Genomic DNA, 20,501 nt, shown 5'->3' with positions numbered 1-20,501 from the left:
TTGATCAGATTCCTATTTTTTCTTCCAATTGCAAAGTGGTGGAAAAAATTTGTATTTCGGTCACCATGTCGTAGCCAATTGGCTCCGCCCCGCTGGAGCCATGCTACTTCTTCTTGTTCAAACAGGTTCTCGAGCAGCAGTCAAATTGACTTCCCCTGCTTGAGCGTAATGCCCGCCTCTGGTGTGGTGGAAAAAGCCTCGTTTTCTATTCCTTTTAAAGCTGCTGATGCGAGCTACCGAACAAACAAGATTAGTACAAAAAGCCACAACTAGCACTAGCTTTCGTGATTGCTTCTTTCTACCTTTCTCACTCCGGTAATTGCTCCTTCTCCAAAATATCACTACGGACAAGATGAGCTAATAGAAAAAGTTAGGGCAACAGATGATAGCGACTCGCCAGACTCGAACTGGCATAGGCGGATCGGATCAAACGAAATTAGCCTTTCTTCCATCAACAGGAATCGCTTTGATTTCGCAGTTCAAGAGGATGGCGGGGGCAACCTCTCTACATCTGCGGGCCGGTAGGCCAGCCAACTAACTCTTCAAATGAAGAACTTATTTCCCCACATCTAGGAACCTCTCATTACCAGTCCTCGGGATTCCGGAGGTTGGTCGGGTTCTCAAAGTCTTTCCACTCAGTCCAGAGGTTTTTCTGGTTCATCGAATCTAATTTATCCCAGTCAGGCCCGATTCTCTGGGTCAAAGAATCTCGTATATCCCCCCGGGTATATCTTCCACTCTTAAAAGTTTTAATTTGGCTTTAGGGAGGTCTGAAATCCTTCTTTTCCAAATTCCCCCCAAATAATGACTTTTACGTAATTCCTCATTACTTCGCAAACTTTTAAGGATCTCCCTTAAGGTTTTTACATCATATTCTTCTCCGTTTCCTTTTCGGATGGCATTGCCAGCACCATCCGTATTCCAAAGGATGTGGCAATTTTGAGGGCCAGATTTATCCATTAGCTCCGCTAGTATTGACGATTTCTTAATATAAATTATCTCTACTAGTGTCATAAGCTTCTCTTGGGATAATCCCGAGGTTTTCCTAGTGGCATCAAGATGCACCAAATTGAAATAGATTTGCTCTTTGCTAAGAGGTACATGAATGGTAGGAGATACATCCATATCCATGGTTGGAGATAAATCCATTGGTGGATTCGAAGTACTTGGGCCTGCACCTCCATAATTTTCTAATATCGGTGGAGTCGAAGTACTTGGACCTGCACCTCCATAATTTTCTAATATTGGGTTATGCAGACGACCAGGAATTTTATAAAACATATTATTCTCCCCAATTGCATGTCTTGTCATACAGTCAAGAAAATGAGCTTGGGATTGAAAATCGAGTTGCAAACTTAAAGGTATAGCTGGCCCTTGTATAGGTTGGAGCTCCGTGAACCCTTGTGGGGCTGGCGTCTCCTGAACTATTTGAGCAGCCCCCCCTTGTGGCTGGGGTAGACTCTCAGTAGTATTGGTAAAGAAGGGCTGGGCTGCCGCTAATAATTCAAAGACAGCCGAAGAAACGGTTCTCATGGGGTTCAGTCTCACAAGAGACACTTTTCTTCCTCGGGGTGAAGAGGTGGAGTGCATGCCAGTGGACACCGTCTTAAAAGTGCCTCTGCTAAGAGATGGTGGTGTCTCTCTACTAATCGCATTCTGTTTAAGAATCACTGTTTTCATGATCGAATGACGAAATAGATATACGAACTGTATAGGATCATTCGCTGGGATGGGATAAGTGATTCTTTTATAGGATTCCCATGGGATCGTAGAATCAACTAAGGATGGAATAGGTATTTGTGATCGATCAGCTTCCAGTCTGACCGAAGACTTTCTATCTGCATTCAGAATAACCACACAATCAGGTTGTTGGTTCAACCCAAAATTGATCTTCTTCTTTCTTGAACGGAATTTTTTTTTATTTGCAAAAGAATTGGTCAAAAACGCCCCGATCTTCCATTGAGAATCATCGAAACAATGAGAATTCACATTTCTTAAATAGCTTCTTAAATAGCTCGCCATTTCTTCCGTTATCTCATAAATAAATAAATGATTGGTCTTTAAAAAGAAGGAACGGCCTTTTTGACGAATGGGAGATCCTATAAAATGAAGAGCGTTTCGTAAACAAATCAGTGTCTTGTCTGAATCGAGAATAGCAATTCCATTTCTTGAACCACGGATATAGACTTTGAAATGGTGATCAGCTACCCGAAGGCCGAGATGTGCATTCGTACAAAGTAATTTAGTACAGACTATCGAAAGCATTGTCATTTTGCGATTTGAGTTCCGGAGATACAGGTGGTAAGTTATGGGTAATGCGGGGGAACTTTAAGACGAGATAGGATACCTAATATGGGAGTGGTTTAAGTGAGAGACTAGCTCCCTTACCAAACCAACTGAGCTATTTGCCATGTTTTTGACAAATGACCTAACTTTGATGTGATGTGCCCGGCTAGCCCGGATCATTCTTAGAGCAGTCGAGGTTACCGGAATTACGGCCTTCCATACAAGAACTGGCACTATTGTAACTCGCTATGGGCCTCCTGCCTTCTCGAAAGAAACTGGCTTTTGAAGAAATTACTCTATTTTACGCATTTAGTTGAAGCGGATTCAAAGAGCTCTATCGAGCAAGGAAGGAGTATACTATACTGTAGCTGGATAAGCTAGATACCAAAACTTTGATAAAGATTGAGGCAACCCATTTGAGGAAGAACCGGACGGACCCCTGTGGAGATGGCTAGAACAATCCTCGATGAGGCACTGCGCATGGTATCTTGCTTGGCTACCCTGGACACTCGTCTGGATATCCTTCCATGACAATTATGACCTTTAAAGGTATCCAGATAGTTACCAAATTCACCTGAACTTTCAGAGTTGGAACTGATTGGACATAGTAGTAGGTACCAAAACTCCACAGCAACATTACATTAACCAATATGTGGGCAGATCCTTCTGTCCAATTGAGAGTGCATTGGATATAGAAGAAGCTGGACAAGTGAACTCGCTTTAAACCAACTAAATGCAATTGTACGGGAATCAACTTCTCATTTATTGCCTTTTCAGTTGATGATCCACTTGGATATGCTCTTGTGGAGGACTTAATGATTATTCGTTCGCCGGAACCAGAAGTAAAAATTGTTGTGGATAGGGATCCTGTAAAAACATCTTTTGAGGAATGGGCCAGACCCGGCCATTTCTCAAGAACACTAGCTAAGGGCCCTGATACTACCACTTGGATCTGGAACCTACATGCCGATGCTCACGATTTCGATAGTCATACTGGTGATTTGGAGGAGATTTCTAGAAAAGTCTTTAGTGCTCATTTCGGGCAACTTTCCATTATCTTTCTTTGGTTGAGTGGCATGTACTTTCATGGTGCCCGTTTTTCCAATTATGAAGCATGGCTAAGTGATCCTACTCACATTGGACCCAGTGCTGAGGTAGTTTGGCCTATAGTAGGGCAAGAAATATTGAATGGTGATGTAGGTGGGGGTTTCCGAGGAATCCAAATAACCTAAGGTTTTTTTAAGCTTTGGCGAGCATCTGGAATAACTAGTGAATTACAACTCTATTGTACTGCAATTGGTGCATTGATTTTTGCAGCGTTAATGCTTTTTGCTGGTTGGTTCCATTATCACAAAGCCGCTCCACAGTAGTAAAGTCTCATCTTTTGTATTGGCCGAAGTGACAATAGTCACATTGAACCCTCGAATATGCTTGAAGATCTCGAAATGATCTTCCAGTTCCGGGGAGAATTCGCAAAACTCCGTTTCCATAAAGAATTTGATGGAGTTTTCCCGTATTTCGACCGGAGAATCTAACATAGACATTACTGTCAAGATTCTTACCAAAAAATGGTACATTCTATGCCCTCGGAGAACGCTTTGTCGTGCAAAGTCACTGACATATCCAGTGTCTTTTTCGGACCCCAAGAATGGATTGGATCGAAACGACTTTCCTACTTGAAAATAGGGGCCCCTTTGTGTCTGTATGAATCTCTGACCGCACAAAATCTCCATAGCCAATTTTCCAAATTGGATTCTGAAATCAGAGGCAGCTTTTGGTACTAATCTTATTTCAAACAATCCAGGAACTTCCATAACATTGGCGTGATTCAGTTTGAGCAACAGATCCTGACGTAATACATCTTCGTAATGAAAATGGAGTGGAAACATCATGGCTTTTCCGCTTTTTTTGAGAATGAGCACTGTGAACTATCCGCTTCAAAAAGGATAGTTGATCGAACCGAAACCAACGTCAAGTACGAGTTATTAAGCGCCGAATCAAAAAAAGTGTACTTCCTTTACGCTTGATGTAGGATTTACCTATTAATATGAAGTTCACTCTTCTGCTGACTTGAGTCCAGAAGGGAAGCGACTGATTTCCAATTCTTCTTTGCTAGCGCTTGACTCCTGTGGAATTCCATTAACAAGCTTAAAAGAAAGCCTTTTATTTGGTTTTTGAGATACTAGTTATTTATAGGTTAAGTTCGATATTTCACTCCGTGGGCCGGCTAATTAATTCAAGTAATTCCTGGAGGGGAATCAATCGAAGAGATTGCCTGCCCATGCTACAATTCCTTACTCAAAAGGACTAGAGTGCTAAGCTGCCTTCCCAGCACCACCACTATAATGAATGGCTCAAACAAATAGGAGATGAGAATATAATTGATCCTTTCTAGAATAGAATATAAAGAGAAGCTTGCCTTGATAAAGCACAGCCTTTCGCACTCCAATAGGCATATATTGTTACAAGGTTATGCCCAAAGGTCTCAAAAACGCCGGTGCTACATATCAACGCGCCATGACTAAGATCTTCGATGAGATAATACATAAGATTGTCGAGTGCTATGTAGATGATCTCGTTGTAAAGGCGGTATCCTATGAAGAACATCTTCAACATCTCAGAATCGTATTCGACCGCCTAAGGCAACATGCACTCAAGTTAAACCCGTTGAAGTGCGCCTTCATGGTCTCGTCAGGCAAATTCCTAGGGTTTGTCATTCGACATCGGGGAATAGAAATCGACCCGAGTAAAATCAAGGCCATACTCGAAATGCCTCCTCCTCAAAACCTTAAGGAGCTGCGTTCGCTTCAAGGGCGCCTGGCATACATCAGGCGATTCATAGCCAATTTTGCAGGAAGAATCCAACTCGAATTAAGATACCAACCAAGACTTCCCATTCGCCGGGCGAGATGATCGGATTTCGTTCCCCATTTTCGATAAGGTATTAGTTTAGGTCTCTGCTGAGCCACTGAGCTAGAAGTGGCTATAGTTATGGGTCTCGTCTCAATGAAGCCATCTTCTCCCCGAAAACTCTCTATTTAGGATCAATGCCATGTCCGAGTCAGTGTGGTTCCCCCGGCGCTGCTGTACTGACCAAGAGGTCTGATTCAGTTGAAACACCCGAGTTAGCTATTGATAAAGGTCGCTCATTGAAAGGTCCAAAGATACAAATAAATTAAGATGTAGCTTTCTTAGTTTCATACTTATAGTAGGCGATCCCTTGTTTTTTTGACCCGGTAGAGCAATCCGAATTAGATTTGATATAGGGATCGTTCGTTTCTTCTCCACTTTACCCCGATGTTTTATGAGAAATCATTATTTGTTTTTGTATCACGCTGTTATCTTTTTCGTTTCTCGAAATATCGAGTGAGAATCTCATTCAGCTTTTGAGGATCCTCCAAATTGTACTTAAGATCAATAAGGTCCCTAAGTGATGTGGCGTCCTTTCCCTCGCATTTCATGATTTGGTTGATCCTATCGGAAAAAGCACGGTGGAAGGCATCTGCCCCCAGAGCCCTCATGGGGGCACTTTGCTTAAAGTGTCTGAGTAGCCTTGAACCGAAAATTTCATTTTTATCTATTTGTTCGATAACCGCCTTTCGAGCGTCATCGTCGGATGATGGATACTTCTGTCGTACTTCTTCATAGGTATTTTCCCTTTTTATGGTTTCCAAAAGGTTCACCCCGAAATCTTGGTCCCGCTTTGCATCTATTTCAGCTAGGGAACAAGACTGGCTTTTGGAAGGTTTCCCTCCATCTGCCGGATCCAAGAGAGGGCCTGTGGTTGGGGTGGCGCCGCTCTCCTCCGGGCTGAAGGGAATTTCTATTAGGTCGTCCCGGGTACGCACTGAACTAAAGAAAATTGGTTCTATTATCACAAAGCCGCTCCCAAATTGGCCTGGTTCCAAGATGTAGAATCCATGTTGAATCACCACTTAGCGGGATTATTAGGACTTGGGTCTCTTTCTTGGGCGGGACACCAAATTCATGTATCTTTACCAATTAACCAATTTCTTGACGCTGGGGTGGATCCTAAAGAGATACCACTTCCTCATGAATTTATCTTGAATCGGGACCTTTTGGCTCAACTTTATCCTAGTTTTGCCGAAGGAGCAACCCCTTTTTATCACTTTAAATTGGTCCAAATACGCAGAATTTCTGACTTTTCGCGGAGGACTAGATCCAGTAACCGGTGGTCTCTGGCTGACCGATATTGCGCACCATCATTTAGCTATTGCTATTCTTTTCCTAATCGCAGGTCATATGTATAGGACCAACTGGGGTATTGGCCATGGACTTAAAGATATTTTGGAGGCTCACAAGGGCCCATTTACAGGACAAGGCCATAAGGGTCTTTATGAAATCTTAACAACGTCATGCCATGCTCAATTATCTCTTAACCTAGCTATGCTAGGCTCTACAACCATTGTTGTAGCTCATCATATGTATTCTATGCCTCCCTATCCATACCTAGCTACTGACTATGGTACACAACTTTCCTTGTTCACACACCACATGTGGATTGGCGGATTTCTAATAGTCGGTGCTGCTGCACATGCAGCAATTTTTATGGTAAGAGACTATGATCCAACTACTCGATACAACGATCTATTAGATCGCGTCCTTAGACACCGCGATGCAATCATATCCCACCTTAACTGGGTATGTATATTTCTAGGTTTTTACAGTTTTGGCTTGTACATTCATAATGATACCATGAGTGCTTTAGGCCGTCCACAAGATATGTTTTCGGATACCGCCATACAATTACAACCTATCTTTGCTCAATGGGTACAAAATATCCATGCTACTGCGCCTGGCGTAACAGCTCCTGGTGCAACAACAAGTACTAGCTTAACGTGGGGAGGCGGCGAGTTAGTAGCAGTAGGTGGCAAAGTGGCTTTGTTACCTATTCCATTAGGAACCGCGGATTTTTTAGTCCATCACATTCATGCATTTACCATACATGTGACTGTATTAATACTTTTGAAAGGTGTTTTATTTGCTCGGAGTTCCCGTTTGATACCCGATAAAGCAAATCTAGGTTTTCGCTTTCCTTGCGATGGGCCTGGCCGAGGGGGAACATGTCAAGTATCTGCCTGGGATCATGTTTTCTTAGGTTTATTCTGGATGTACAATGCAATTTCGGTAGTCATTTTCCATTTCAGTTGGAAAATGCAGTCGGATGTTTGGGGTACCATAAGTGATCAAGGGGTGGTAACTCATATTACAGGGGGAAACTTTGCACAGAGTTCCATTACGATTAATGGGTGGCTTCGAGATTTCTTGTGGGCACAGGCATCGCAAGTCATTCAGTCTTATGGTTCTTCATTATCTGCATATGGTATTTTTTTCTTAGGTGCTCATTTTGTCTGGGCCTTCAGTTTAATGTTTTTATTCAGCGGCCGTGGTTATTGGCAAGAACTCATTGAATCTATCGTTTGGGCTCATAACAAATTCAAAGTTGCTCCTGCTACTCAGCCTAGAGCCTTGAGCATTATACAAGGACGTGCTGTAGGAGTAACCCATTACCTTCTGGGTGGAATTGCCACGACATGGGCATTCTTCTTAGCGAGAATTATTGCAGTAGGATAGTGGCTAGGAGGATTTGAAAGGCATTATGGAATTAAGATTTCCCAGGTTTAGCCAAGGCTTAGCTCAGGACCCCACTACTCGTCGTATTTGGTTTGGTATTGCTACCGCACATGATTTCGAAAGTCATGATGATATTACTGAAGAACGTCTTTATCAGAACATTTTTGCTTCTCACTTTGGGCAATTAGCAATAATCTTTCTATGGACGTCCGGAAATCTGTTTCATGTAGCTTGGCAAGGAAATTTGGAATCATGGATACAGGATCCTTTACACGTAAGACCTATTGCTCATGCGATTTGGGATCTCATTTTGGTCAACCCGCTGTGGAAGCCTTTACTCGAGGAGGTGCTGCTGGTCCAGTGAATATTGCTTATTCTGGAGTTTATCAGTGGTGGTATACAATAGGATTACGCACCAATGAAGATCTTTATACTGGAGCTCTTTTTCTATTATTTCTTTCTACGCTGTCCTTAATAGCGGGTTGGTTACATCTACAACCCAAATGGAAACCAAGCCTTTCGTGGTTCAAAAACGCGGAATCTCGTCTCAATCATCATTTGTCAGGACTTTTCGGGGTAAGTTCTTTGGCTTGGACAGGACATTTAGTTCATGTTGCTATTCCCGCATCCAGGGGGGAGTACGTTCGATGGAATAATTTATTAGATGTATTACCCTATCCCCAGGGGTTGGGACCCCTTTTGACGGGTCAGTGGAATCTTTATGCCCAAAACCCTGATTCGAGTAATCATTTATTTGGTACCGCTCAAGGAGCGGGAACTGCCATTCTAACTCTTCTTGGGGGATTCCATCCACAAACACAAAGTTTGTGGCTGACTGATATGGCTCACCATCATTTAGCTATTGCATTTATTTTTCTCATTGCCGGTCACATGTATCGAACTAACTTCGGAATTGGGCACAGTATTAAAGATCTTTTAGAAGCGCATACTTCTCCGGGGGGTCGATTAGGGCGTGGGCATAAGGGCCTTTATGACACAATCAACAATTCGATTCATTTTCAGTTAGGTCTTGCTCTAGCTTCTTTAGGGGTTATTACTTCCTTAGTAGCTCAACATATGTACTCTTTACCTCCTTATGCATTCATAGCACAAGACTTTACTACTCAAGCTGCTTTATATACTCATCACCAATATATTGCGGGGTTCATCATGACAGGGGCTTTTGCTCATGGAGCAATTTTTTCCATTAGGGATTACAATCCGGAACAGAATGAGGATAATGTATTGGCAAGAATGTTAGACCATAAAGAAGCTATCATATCTCATTTAAGTTGGGCTAGCCTCTTTCTAGGATTCCATACCTTGGGCCTTTATGTTCATAACGACGTCATGCTTGCTTTTGGTACTCCAGAAAAGCAAATCTTGATCGAACCTATATTTGCCCAATGGATACAATCTGCTCATGGCAAGACGACATATGGGTTCGATATACTCTTATCTTCAACGAATGGCCCCACTTTCAATGCGGGTCGAAGCCTATGGTTGCCCGGATGGTTGAATGCTGTTAATGAGAATAGTAGTTCGCTTTTCTTAACAATATGACCAGGGGATTTCTTGGTTCATCATGCTATTGCTCTAGGTTTGCATACAACTACATTGATTTTAGTAAAGGGCGCTTTAGATGCACGCGGTTCCAAATTAATGCCGGATAAAAAGGATTTTGGGTATAGTTTTCCTTGTGACGGCCCAGGGCGCGGCGGTACTTGTGATATTTCTGCTTGGGACGCATTTTATTTGGCAGTTTTCTGGATGTTAAATACCATTGGGTGGGTTACTTTTTATTGGCATTGGAAACATATCACATTATGGCAGGGCAACGTTTCACAATTTAATGAATCCTCCACTTATTTGATGGGATGGTTAAGAGATTACCTATGGTTAAACTCTTCACAACTTATCAATGGATATAATCCTTTTGGGATGAATAGTTTATCGGTATGGGCGTGGATGTTCTTATTTGGACATCTTGTTTGGGCTACTGGATTTATGTTCTTAATTTCCTGGCGGGGGTATTGGCAGGAATTAATTGAGACTTTAGCATGGGCTCATGAACGCACACCTTTAGCTAATTTAATTCGCTGGAGAGATAAGCCCGTGGCTCTTTCCATTGTGCAAGCAAGATTGGTTGGATTAGCTCACTTTTCCTTGGGTTATATATTCACTTATGCAGCTTTCTTGATTGCCTCAACATCAGGCAAGTTTGGTTAATTTAGTTTGTTTTTTTGTACTGTATCAGCACCTAGTTCATTACTCTTGATAGAGAGGGAGGATCCGCCTTCTTAGATTTCTTTTTCTATTTATTTTTCCATCTAGGATTAGAACCGTATACTTGGTAATAATAGCAACGGCACATTATGGCAAAAAAAAGTTTGATTCAGAGGGAGAAGAAGCGGCAGAAATTAGAACAGATTCCAAGTAGGTTCGAATCCTGCCAGTTCGCTAAGTAGACTCACTCTACCGAGGGGCAACTAAGGTTGGTTCCTGCCAATTCCCTTGCTGATCAGCCTTGGAATTGGCAAGTATGAGAGAGTCCTCTCTCTGTCTCTCCGAGTTTCAACTACTAAGTGAAGTTAAGTAGCACTTCAGCTATTCTAAATGTGAATAGATTCTGATCAAGCAAGCAGGAGAAGGTGGTCCTTTCATCTCTCTGTCTGCTCCATGCTCTATAGCCTAAGGATCATGAGCAGGTTTAATGCTAGAAAAAACGAGATCTTCCTAATCATTTCGGTAGATGAAGTAGTGGGAGGTCACGAAGGAAGTAAGGGGGCATGTTAAGTTGATAATTTCGAACATTGTAGCATCCTTTTGACGGTTGGGCTTTGAGTTGATAACTTTTAAGAACTCTTAATATGAAAATACACATTCTAAAATGACGCATCGAGCGAGACCATTCTGTTTCATTGTGAATGAAAGACGTTTTCGACCAACAACATCTACTCATATCCAGCTTCGTGTCATTTTTGAACACTGCGATCAGCAAGCAGCAAGCGGGGGAGAGTCAAGTCAAGTACAACACAGGACTGACGGGGTGGGGCGCGCCAAAGCAACCCGGGACCCCTCCGGGGTCACTACAAAAGCGCTGGCGCCTTCTTTTGAAGGTGAAAAACTACGCTAGCTAAGAAAAAGAAAAGGGCTGCGCTAATGGCAAGGAGCAAGAAAAGGGCAGCTAGCTCGAAATCCGATAAATCGAATACCTCCTGGCTTCAGTTATGAGAGAGAACTCCAAGGCAGGATAAAGACTGAGTTGGATTCAGCCGCGTGGGGAATGAAACAACATTCATGGAATGAGTTGAGGCAAAACCTCCAGCTCTTTTTGAGAGTCAGGGGCTTTAAAAGCGCTTTAAAAAGGGCTGTCTGCATTACTGGATTCACTATATCAAATTGTAGTAAAAACAAGGGGCCACGTAGACTATTCTGAGGTGGTATGCTAAATCCATGATCAACTGATGTAGCTAGTGTGACTAAAGCAGCAGCTATTGGCTTAACTGGTTCTAAACTCTCCCACCCGATAAAGGAATTGAAAGACTACCCCGGGCCACGTAGACTATTCCCTTCCGCGGACATTCTTTTCTAGAAGGAAAGTAGCAAAGCCGAACGCAAATACACATGCAAATTGCGTCGACTACCTCATCACTGTCCAAAATGGGGGATACCGCTATTCATACATGGATGGACGAGGGACTCCGCTGACAACATCAGTAGATGACTTTTCTCGCGGAATGCTATTAACGTTGGAAAAAAACACTGCTCTCAAACTCACCCTCCGGGTGATAGGTAGAAGCATTAGTACCTAACGGAGCGGTATCTAACCAAAAAGGGAGGTGATGTTCTTTTTATAAACAGGATGGAGCATGGCTTCCTTTCTTCTTAGATACATTTCATTCATTCCATTTCTCTATAGTTTACACCTGAACATCTTGCTAATCCTGACAGATCTCGAAAAGGATGGGGGCACTAGAACCAAATCTACATACACATCGAAACTTCCTATCTCAGCCAAGCTAGCACCTTCATCCCACCAATGCATTGTACGACTCTCCACCCCCTTTTCCTCCCTCATGAAATCCTAATTTCCCGCAATGAAATTCGATTTCGTTCATGTCGGCGGTTGGCAAAACGGCCCTGAGATCCGGGACTGGTAAAACATGGGTGCCCAATTTGCTTTTCCGTGCTCCGCCTTAGTGCCCTTATGAAGGCGGCGGGGAGTCCTTAGCCTTTGAACCAAACTCTAGGGAACGCTCAATTGCCTGACGTCTCAACTGCAATGGTGAACTCAGTGACATACACTGAAATGGATTGCATCTATTGTTCCAAACAAGGCTGATATTAGCATAAAAGCCCTTCCATGCAATTTCTTGCTTCGCTCTACAGACGAAAGTGCCGGATAGTCAATGGTAACCAGAAGATCTATGGTTTTCGAGAGAAGGTAATTGGAAAAACGATTCATTCCTTTGCTTTCTTTCAGATATCTATTCAATAAGATGATCTGACCTTACCTGAAAACTAGATTCATGAAGAAGCCCAAAAAGTGCCGGGCTTAGTGCAGCCCAGTTCCTAGCCAGTGTGGGGTTCTGCTATGGATATTCGGTCCACTCCAGAATTCCATTCATTTTTCAAACGTAACTCGATTGACTCAATTCACAAACGGCAAGGAAGTCAAAAGTGACGCTTACAGGTCGTACGACAATTGCTTCTCTTCCGGGACTACATACATCTTTTCTTTAACAACTACCATACAAGCTATTCGCTTAATACATGCTAGTAGGTAGGCTGGTGGTGGAGTATTTATTTTCGTCTTTTTTTGGTCTGTCTGTATTTCGGTTTTGGGATGGTGCGAATCCATCTATCCACCATTCTTTTATCTTTCAGTAGTGTCAACCTCAGTTCTGGTTCTTTATCTTGGAATACTCTCCGTTGTCCTGGAAGCAATGCTTGAAAGAAAGCGTAAGGAAGCGTCAAATCAGTATGATGTATTGGCAAAGCCAGTAAGAAGGGAATCGAAAGTAGATAGGGACTCCCACTGTAGATGTGGTTTTATACCTTGATGAATTGGTACCTTATAGCATAGCGAATTGACTTTTCTTTCAAAAGGATATATCAACCTGTAGTGAAACCGGGCCACCGAGCTTGCTTTTACCGCTCTTACAGCTCTCTCTCTTCTTTTTTATGGGTAGTTTGGCCAGGAAAGAGAAAGAGGAATGTACCCATTTCTATTTATCCATTCTCATAGAAAGTACCAAAAATGTTTTTGAATGTATGGAGCAGGCGTATGAGTTGATATCTTCAAGAGTAAAATCCTTTTCTTGCCCACCCAGCCATAAAAGACAAAAATCGTTACGAGCGGTCTTAAACCCTCACCTCAATCTCAAAAATGGAATTGAAAAGCTCCAATTTAAATAATGGTACCGGGGAAATACCCAGGGAAGAATCATTCTTTGAATCATCCAGATCTATCAATTTGCGAATTCAATAAAAAACGGACTGATCCTCGGAATACACCATCATCTTTCGAAGTGCGCAGTCAATATTATGTTATATTCAAAGAAACAAGTCAAAGAGTAAAGGCTTCGCCCTTCAATACCACACTTCCAATCGAAATTCCTACGAGATTGACGTTCGAAGAAAAAGACATGGTTTGATAGAAACTTTAAGTGGGTATCAAATAAACTGGAATGAATGGTATCAATTTCTTCTTTTCTATACTGAATCTGCTTCGGTATCTCTTTCTTCCTTCCCTTCTGTAAACCAAGCAGTGACTAGCCTCTGGCACTCACTTTCCAAAGCACCAATTGACTTGCTTTCAGAACAACCCTGATCAGTTATACCTGAAATACCACCCGTACGTAGTACGCCATTTCCAACGCGGAGCGCCTTTATTTTCGTATTGAACTCCCCTAGGAAGAAAAAGTTAGACCGTAGCCTTGTCGAACAACCTCGTTTCTCGCTTTTGTCGATTGACTCGTGGGACTCTACTGAGTCCCAGCATGGGTGTGGTAGATTACTGACGTGAAGCCGGACCTCTATGAGTGCTCTACATGGCCGGATCAAAGCTATTCTAAAAACTAGATCCATTGGAGTGGGAAGTACTCAAGATGTAGAAGAGGACTCAAGCAGGTTTGGTCCTCTTTCTCTGATGTGTTCTTAGAACCCACTACCCTCCCTCCTAAAAGACCATGTGACCATCGGATTCACCTCACGATAGTCAACCAGTGAATCAAAGGCCTTATAGGTATTCACACCACCGGATGAAATTGAAGCCATAATCAAGGAGTTACTCTAGAATGGTACTCTACAACCTAGTTCATGCCTCACCGGCTCTTCTTTACAAGAAGAAAGAAGGTTCGTGGCGCCTATGGATTATAGGCAACTCAATGCGCAAACCGTAAAAAAGAAATACCCGATACCGGTCATTGATGATCTTCTGGATGAGCTACACGGTTATACTGTGTACTCAACAATCGTTTTATCTATTCCCACATCGATTCACCAATCCTGGAACTCGTTATGGATAGAAGGTCCGTAGAAGTGAAAGTAGGACGACGGGAGAAAAGAGTAAGGAGTACCGGAAAAAGAAGATTTTGGACTTTCTGCCCACGAAGAAATAGTAGCATTTGAAACTGGAAAGATTTACTTTGGATAGTAAATCCCCAAGGAAGGGCTATAATCCAAACAAAGGAGGAGCTAGCGGACAGTTCGAATTTCAACGATTAGGGAGGGGAATGAAACACTTGTCTTTCACAATCAATTCTTTCTTTTTTTATGTTTAGGACACGCGAAGCGAGAGCGAAACTCGCTATGAGGAGAAGACTCGGCAAGAGAGGTTTGAACAAGAGGAACTGCCGTCTAGTTGAGTTTGATCATTCTCTCTTTCTTTCAAGAGCTGAATAAGGGCATATCCGCAAAGGAGAGAGAAATCGGACTTTCTTCTTTACCCCCCTCATTATTCAAGACGTGAATATAAAGTGTATTGTACTCCCTTGGATCTTTTCCGGGATCTTTACTCGTCGTTGATCAAGGAAGCTAGAAGGAAGATGGGTGGTAGGGTGAATGGACATTCGTATCCTCTCCGACTCGTCGGTTAGGAGAGTAGCGACCAAAAAGAAATCATTATACAGGATAACTGCTGTATAGATAAAATGTAGGAAGGAGAAAGTTGGTTTCAATGAGTCATGTGAATTGTAGAAGAAATAGATAAACAAGGCGGGTTAATATATATACGTTGAAAAGCAAGGGGATAAATTGAACGAAATGAAGAGCAATCCAGAATCCGATTTTGTATACTATAAGAAAAAGGCACTGAAAACTTGGAAACGGAAGATGTTGTAACAGATATGGGTAGTCACACATTAGGCAAAATGGTGTAGTGGTTGGGCCAGGTAGCTTCTTCTTTTGAACAGCATTTCATTCTGTTTTGGATGCTTTCTACTATGTTTCAAGTGATCAAAGAAGAGTTTATTTCCCACTACTCATATCACATCTTATGTGTTGATGCAAGCTGACTAAATCAATAAGATGGTATTCGTATTTGATTAGACAAGATGGTATTCTTCTTTATTCCGGAGCACAACAATCCGGATCTCTATCTTATAGCTTATCCTTCCTATTCTGTATGTATTACGGTCATGTCAAGTCAATGGTCTGTCTGCCCTGCAACCGGTCTTGAATGGCTTCAGTGAATTGTTTGCTGAGCCTACAGAGTGACCTCCTAGGAGGACAATAGACCACAAAATACCCTTACTACCAGGCACTAAACCTGTCAATCATTAGAGAAGGGACAGAGTTCAAGATAAGACTATCTTGCCTGTTTGGTAGAGAGAGTACCGGGTATTCCGATGGTTAAAGATTCAAGTCTTAGTGGCAAAGGGGGACAGCTTTGGCCTGCAACCGTTTCCACTTTACGGCCCACAGCTTGTGTTCTTCGGTATTAATTCAGTTTCTGTTTGTTTGGCTTGTCTCGTGCACCACCTGAATTGAATCATAGTAATGGGACTTTGGTAATCCAGTGATGAAGTCAATGCTGATAATGGACCATGCTTCATCAGGAATGGGTAGAGGATCGAAGAGGCCAGGGAGTTTTTAATGTTCTACCTTAGCTTGCTGACAGATTTTACACTTGTTGACAAAAGATTCCACTGATTGAAAGATTCCTGTCCAAGCAAATAGTGCCTTGATGCGGTGATAAGTAGCACTAATGCCAGAGTGGGCACCAATACCACTGGCATGAAGTGCTTGCAAGATGTTTTTTTTCATTTAGAAGTTTGCACCAACCCATACTCTTCCTCTATATCGAATGACCCCATTATGCAATGAATATTTGCTATTCTTGTGAGTGCTCAGGACTGCCAATTCAGATAGTAAATTCTGGGTGAATGTGTCTTTGTTGTACCCTGCAACAATATCAGTGAGCCATTGTGGTTGACAGGAAGTAATGGCATTGAGTTCATCTGGCTCATGTAATCTAGATAGTGGTGCATCAGCTGCCCTATTCTCTGAGCCTTTTATTGGATGGTATATTGTAATCCCATGAGCTTGAGGAAAGGAAAGCTTTGTGCTGTGCTGCATTGGTGTTTTAAGTCTTTGAGCAGTCAAATGAGCTAAGCTCCTGTGAATGAAACGCCTGTCCTGCTAAGCCCAAACTCTAATGTGCTTTACTTGGAAGTAGGCCACTCTTTCAGTGTGAGGATCTTCTTTTAGTCTGTAGCCACCCCTTGCCCACTAATGACATGACCCAGGTATTCTATCTGTGGTTGAGCAAATGAACATTTATTCAACTTCACATATAGTTGATTCTGCTTCGGAAGGTCAAATACTTGCTGCAAATGGGTGACATGATCTTGCAAGGATTTGCTGTAGATTAAGATGTCATCAACAAAAACAAGTACACAAACCCTAGTCAGCTCAGCCAGAATTGTGTTCATAGCACTCTGGAGGGTGGGTGGTGCATTTGTGAGCCCAAATAGCCTAAAATTCATAGTGACGTGGGTCTTGAATGCCGTTTTGTATTCGTCTGCTTCATGTAATCTTATCTGATGGTAACCAGCTCTCAGATCCAGCTTAGTAAACCAAACAGCACAAGATAACTCATCCAACAATTCTTCAACTACAGGCATTGGGTATTTTATTAGACGAATCCATCTTATTTCCTTATTTCTCTGTTTTGGTAGCAGGAGAAGTAGTTTGTTCAGCCCGGACTTCAAAGTAGTCTCCCCCGTTGACCTTCTTTTTTAGATAGAATCCTCAATGAGTGGAAAGGACTCCCAAACTTGCTCCACAGTACTATACCATACAGAGCCGCGCCCTTGTGATATGATAAGAAGAAAAGGGGCCAGGCCGCCCTCTTTTCTTTTCCGCACCAAGCCTTCTTGTAAAATCGGGTGTATAGCTCAGTTGGTAGAGAATTGGGCTTTTAACCTAATGGTCGCAGGTTCAAGTCCTGCTATACCCAAAACAAAAAAAACCACTCTTGTATTCGTAAGGATGCATAGTAGCCTTCAAAGAGCACTCTTTGGCCTTGAGAAAAGCCCCTTTCTCGTCAACATCTCGACTTCGCTCGTTGTTTGAGGTAAGTATAAAGGAGATCAGACTGGCTCGGTCATTGATAGGCCGGCCTTCTCCTTATTCATTGGATAGGGCGCGGGGGAAAGTCAAGTCAAGCACTAGTTAGTTGGGGTGGGACGCACCAAAGCAGCGTTCGTTGCACTAGCGCCTTATCTTTTGAAGCTAAACAGAGGCTCGAAAGACGGAGTACGTCCGAAGTCGTTGGCTGCCTTTTTGTAGTGCGCAAGTCAGAGTGAACTTCTTCTTCTGTTCTGCGAATCTACTAACGAGAACTGCCGTACAGTCCTATCTTTTTTTAAGAAAGATCGTAGATGAACGTTTCGTTTCGTTACCTAAGTAGTTGAGCAATTCATTCCAAGGTAAACAAAGAGGTATTTCCTTTTCTCGTTCAGTCCTTCTCTCCTTCCATCCCAGTAGGCCTATTCATGCTTTTTTGCTATCCATCTTGATCAAATAGAAGAAGGGGAAATTCAGACTAGGCAAAACACCTCCAAAAGTGAAAAAAAGATAAAACAACTTTCTTATTGTCAAGTAGTAAACCAGAGTTCTCATCCTAGGAAACCATATCGATCATCGGTTCAGAGCTCCCAACTACGAAGCTCTTTTCTAGAGCGAGTCAACAATTCGTGGATCCATGGTTTGGATGAAGCTATGTACCCGGGTAGAGATGATTTGTCTCAAAGATGTTCCGCTCATCCAAGAATCTTAAACTTCATCTACATAAACTCATAAATAGCCCTTTCCTTTCTTTTCTTGACTTAAAAAGGTAATCAATCCTTTCTTTTCATCTTTTATCAAGTCTTCCTCTTCCTGATTGAGTCAATCAGGGATAGAAATTCGGATCAACTATGAGGAGTAGGGCTGCTGGGCAAGTGAATGAACTCTGTCCTAGGCATTTCCAATAAGTTCAGTGAAGTGAGGGCGAAGCCTTTTTTGAGAGGGAAAATACACTCCAAATGATATTCCATAATGGAAGGAATGAGTGGAAGATTTACTGGAAGAAAAAAATACGATACTTTTCTAGTCGTAGGTAGGGCTACCTATCTAGTTTCGTGCTTCGGGCGTACCAGATTCAATAGGCTAGGTTATAGCTGACAGATTTCTTTAAGAACTAGCCGCCTATAAGCCTCGCTAGTAGTATTCCTGCCCAGTGCCGGAGTAGTGACTCACAAGGTAAGTTCTCCTCGATGCATTTCCAACACTCTCTTTTTCTACGTACACTTTGGATTCCTCAGTAGGTAGGGACAACGTTCGAGATCTCATCCGACCGTCTATTTCTCACTGATTGGGAGATTGGATTGGAATCCGAGGAGAACTGATTGGATGTCATGGAACGAATGGGGCACTACGTTGGTTACCCACTGCTAGCCTAGCGGAGATTTCTCTATTTGTTGAAAGTGGAAAGGAGTCATATTTGAATAGGAAAGTTGGGCTCGTTCACTCACACCTTTCTTTGATTATCGATGACTTGGCTTCTTGCTCAAGTAAGCACCCGGCATACCAATTCATTATCCTTGGGGCTCGGCTCGCTCCTTCCTATCTACGTTATTCTTTCTTTGTTACTCTCGTAATGACGTTCCGAAAGAAATCAAGGTTACCAGGTCACAGCTCTGATTCTTCTTCCCTTATAGAACCTTCCCGCAAGAAATCAGTGGAAGTGGGTCCGCCCCTACAACTCATCAAATCTGCCTTCTTTTCTGTTCTGCGCTGTACATATTCTCAAGTTATGAGAAAGAATGGATTTGAATGAAATTTTGAATTAACAAAATAAACGAATGAAGAATATTTTTACCTCTTATCTGATAAGCAATCAAAGCATTTGAACTGCTCAATGAACAATAAAGAAAGAGCTAAGGTAAAAAAGTATATGTGTTACTAATAGTAAACCAATTTTATTTGGAGTTTGCTTTCAGCTGAACATGTTATAACTACAAATGAGGTGAGGCTTGATTAGGTGGCTTTGCAAGAACTAGGGAGGAACACAAGTTATGTACTTTAGGCTAAACATATGAATTTAGAAGATCAACTTTTCCAATTGGACATAAACAAAAGCAACCAATAATATATATATATAAACTTCCATAATATTTTCTCTATGGTGAAGTAATTTCATCGATAACCACTAAACGATTAAGTAGCGATGTATGCAAAGCTAGACAACGAACATTTCATAATACACTCGTTCTGCATATCTTTAGGATAAAAGAAAAAACTGCGAAAAAATAAGTTTTCCTAAATAAAAAGATCAAGAAATCTATTTTTTATGGTTCTTATTTCGTTGAAAACGTTTCCATGAGACTTTCTTTCATTGAAGAAGTCCATGACTTGTTCTAGGTGATATGAGGTTGAACAGGCTTTAGAAAAAATGCAAAGAAGGGTACATGAGGGTGGAATAAAAATCAAAAAGATGACCCCTTCTTTCTTCCTGAGCATTACTGATAAATATTCATTCTTTATACGTTAGGTTGGGTTTCAGATGTATATCATTTATTATATGAAACCAAAAAGAAGAAATGACAAGAAAGTTGTATATAGATGGAGGAATAAATTATGATGTGGAAAACAAGGCTGGGGTTCAAATCCTGTCATCCCTACCTATTACTTCTCCTATGGGCAGTAACGAGGGATCAATTGAGATCGATTCAAATTGGACAAAATTCAGAGTTTCATTTTTCTATATGCATGCGGTACAAAAATCATCCTTTTCTTTACTGCTTTATCTCCCGGAAAGCGCTCTTAGTTCAGTTCGGTAGAACGTGTGTCTCCAAAACCCAATGTCGTAGGTTCAAATCCTACAGAGCGTGATTCTGTTCTTGTTATGTCGAATCAAAAAAAAAGAACTTAACAAAGTGGAATGTACGACTACTGTTCTTAACCCAAATCAAAGAAAACAACAGAAATACTCGACCTGGAGAGGAGACCACTGACCAATCTCCGTCCATTTTCCCTTGCCTTTCCTTTACGGGTATGCCTGTTTTAGGGGACCTTATAGTAATAATAGTCTAATAGACCAACTAGAAGAGGAGAGGAATCCTTCATGA

General features: G+C 42.0%; 2 protein-coding genes and 2 non-coding genes across 4 annotated transcripts; 2 read left to right on the top strand and 2 right to left on the bottom strand.

Annotated features, from left to right (window-relative positions):
- Nucleotides 1-699: 699 nt before the first annotated feature.
- LOC123441282 lies at nt 700-2,573 on the bottom strand. Its single transcript, XM_045117762.1, has one exon. The coding sequence runs from the start codon at nt 2,269-2,271 to the stop codon at nt 700-702; it is 1,572 nt and encodes a 523-aa protein (XP_044973697.1). The 5' UTR covers nt 2,272-2,573.
- LOC123442470 (60S ribosomal protein L5, mitochondrial-like) lies at nt 2,256-4,591 on the bottom strand. The gene has a single exon (XM_045118519.1). It carries the CDS (start codon nt 4,176-4,178, stop codon nt 3,606-3,608), a length of 573 nt encoding a protein of 190 aa, XP_044974454.1. The 5' UTR covers nt 4,179-4,591; the 3' UTR covers nt 2,256-3,605.
- A 12,683-nt stretch (nt 4,592-17,274) lies between these two features.
- TRNAK-UUU lies at nt 17,275-17,347 on the top strand. The gene has a single exon. It is a non-coding gene; the product is annotated as a tRNA-Lys (tRNA).
- A 2,843-nt stretch (nt 17,348-20,190) lies between these two features.
- On the top strand, nt 20,191-20,264 carry TRNAW-CCA. The gene has a single exon. It is a non-coding gene; the product is annotated as a tRNA-Trp (tRNA).
- Nucleotides 20,265-20,501: the final 237 nt, after the last annotated feature.

The sequence above is a fragment of the Hordeum vulgare genome, chromosome 3H (assembly GCF_904849725.1).
Source record: "Hordeum vulgare subsp. vulgare chromosome 3H, MorexV3_pseudomolecules_assembly, whole genome shotgun sequence".
Classification (NCBI taxonomy): domain Eukaryota; kingdom Viridiplantae; phylum Streptophyta; class Magnoliopsida; order Poales; family Poaceae; genus Hordeum; species Hordeum vulgare.
Note: the sequence above shows the minus strand (reverse complement) of the source record. Positions and strands in the feature narration are given on the sequence as shown.

Coding starts and splice junctions, on each gene's coding strand:
- LOC123441282 (XM_045117762.1), bottom strand. CDS start 2,271: ATGACAATGCTTTCGATAGTCTGTACTAAATTACTTTGTACGAATGCA.
- LOC123442470 (XM_045118519.1), bottom strand. CDS start 4,178: ATGATGTTTCCACTCCATTTTCATTACGAAGATGTATTACGTCAGGAT.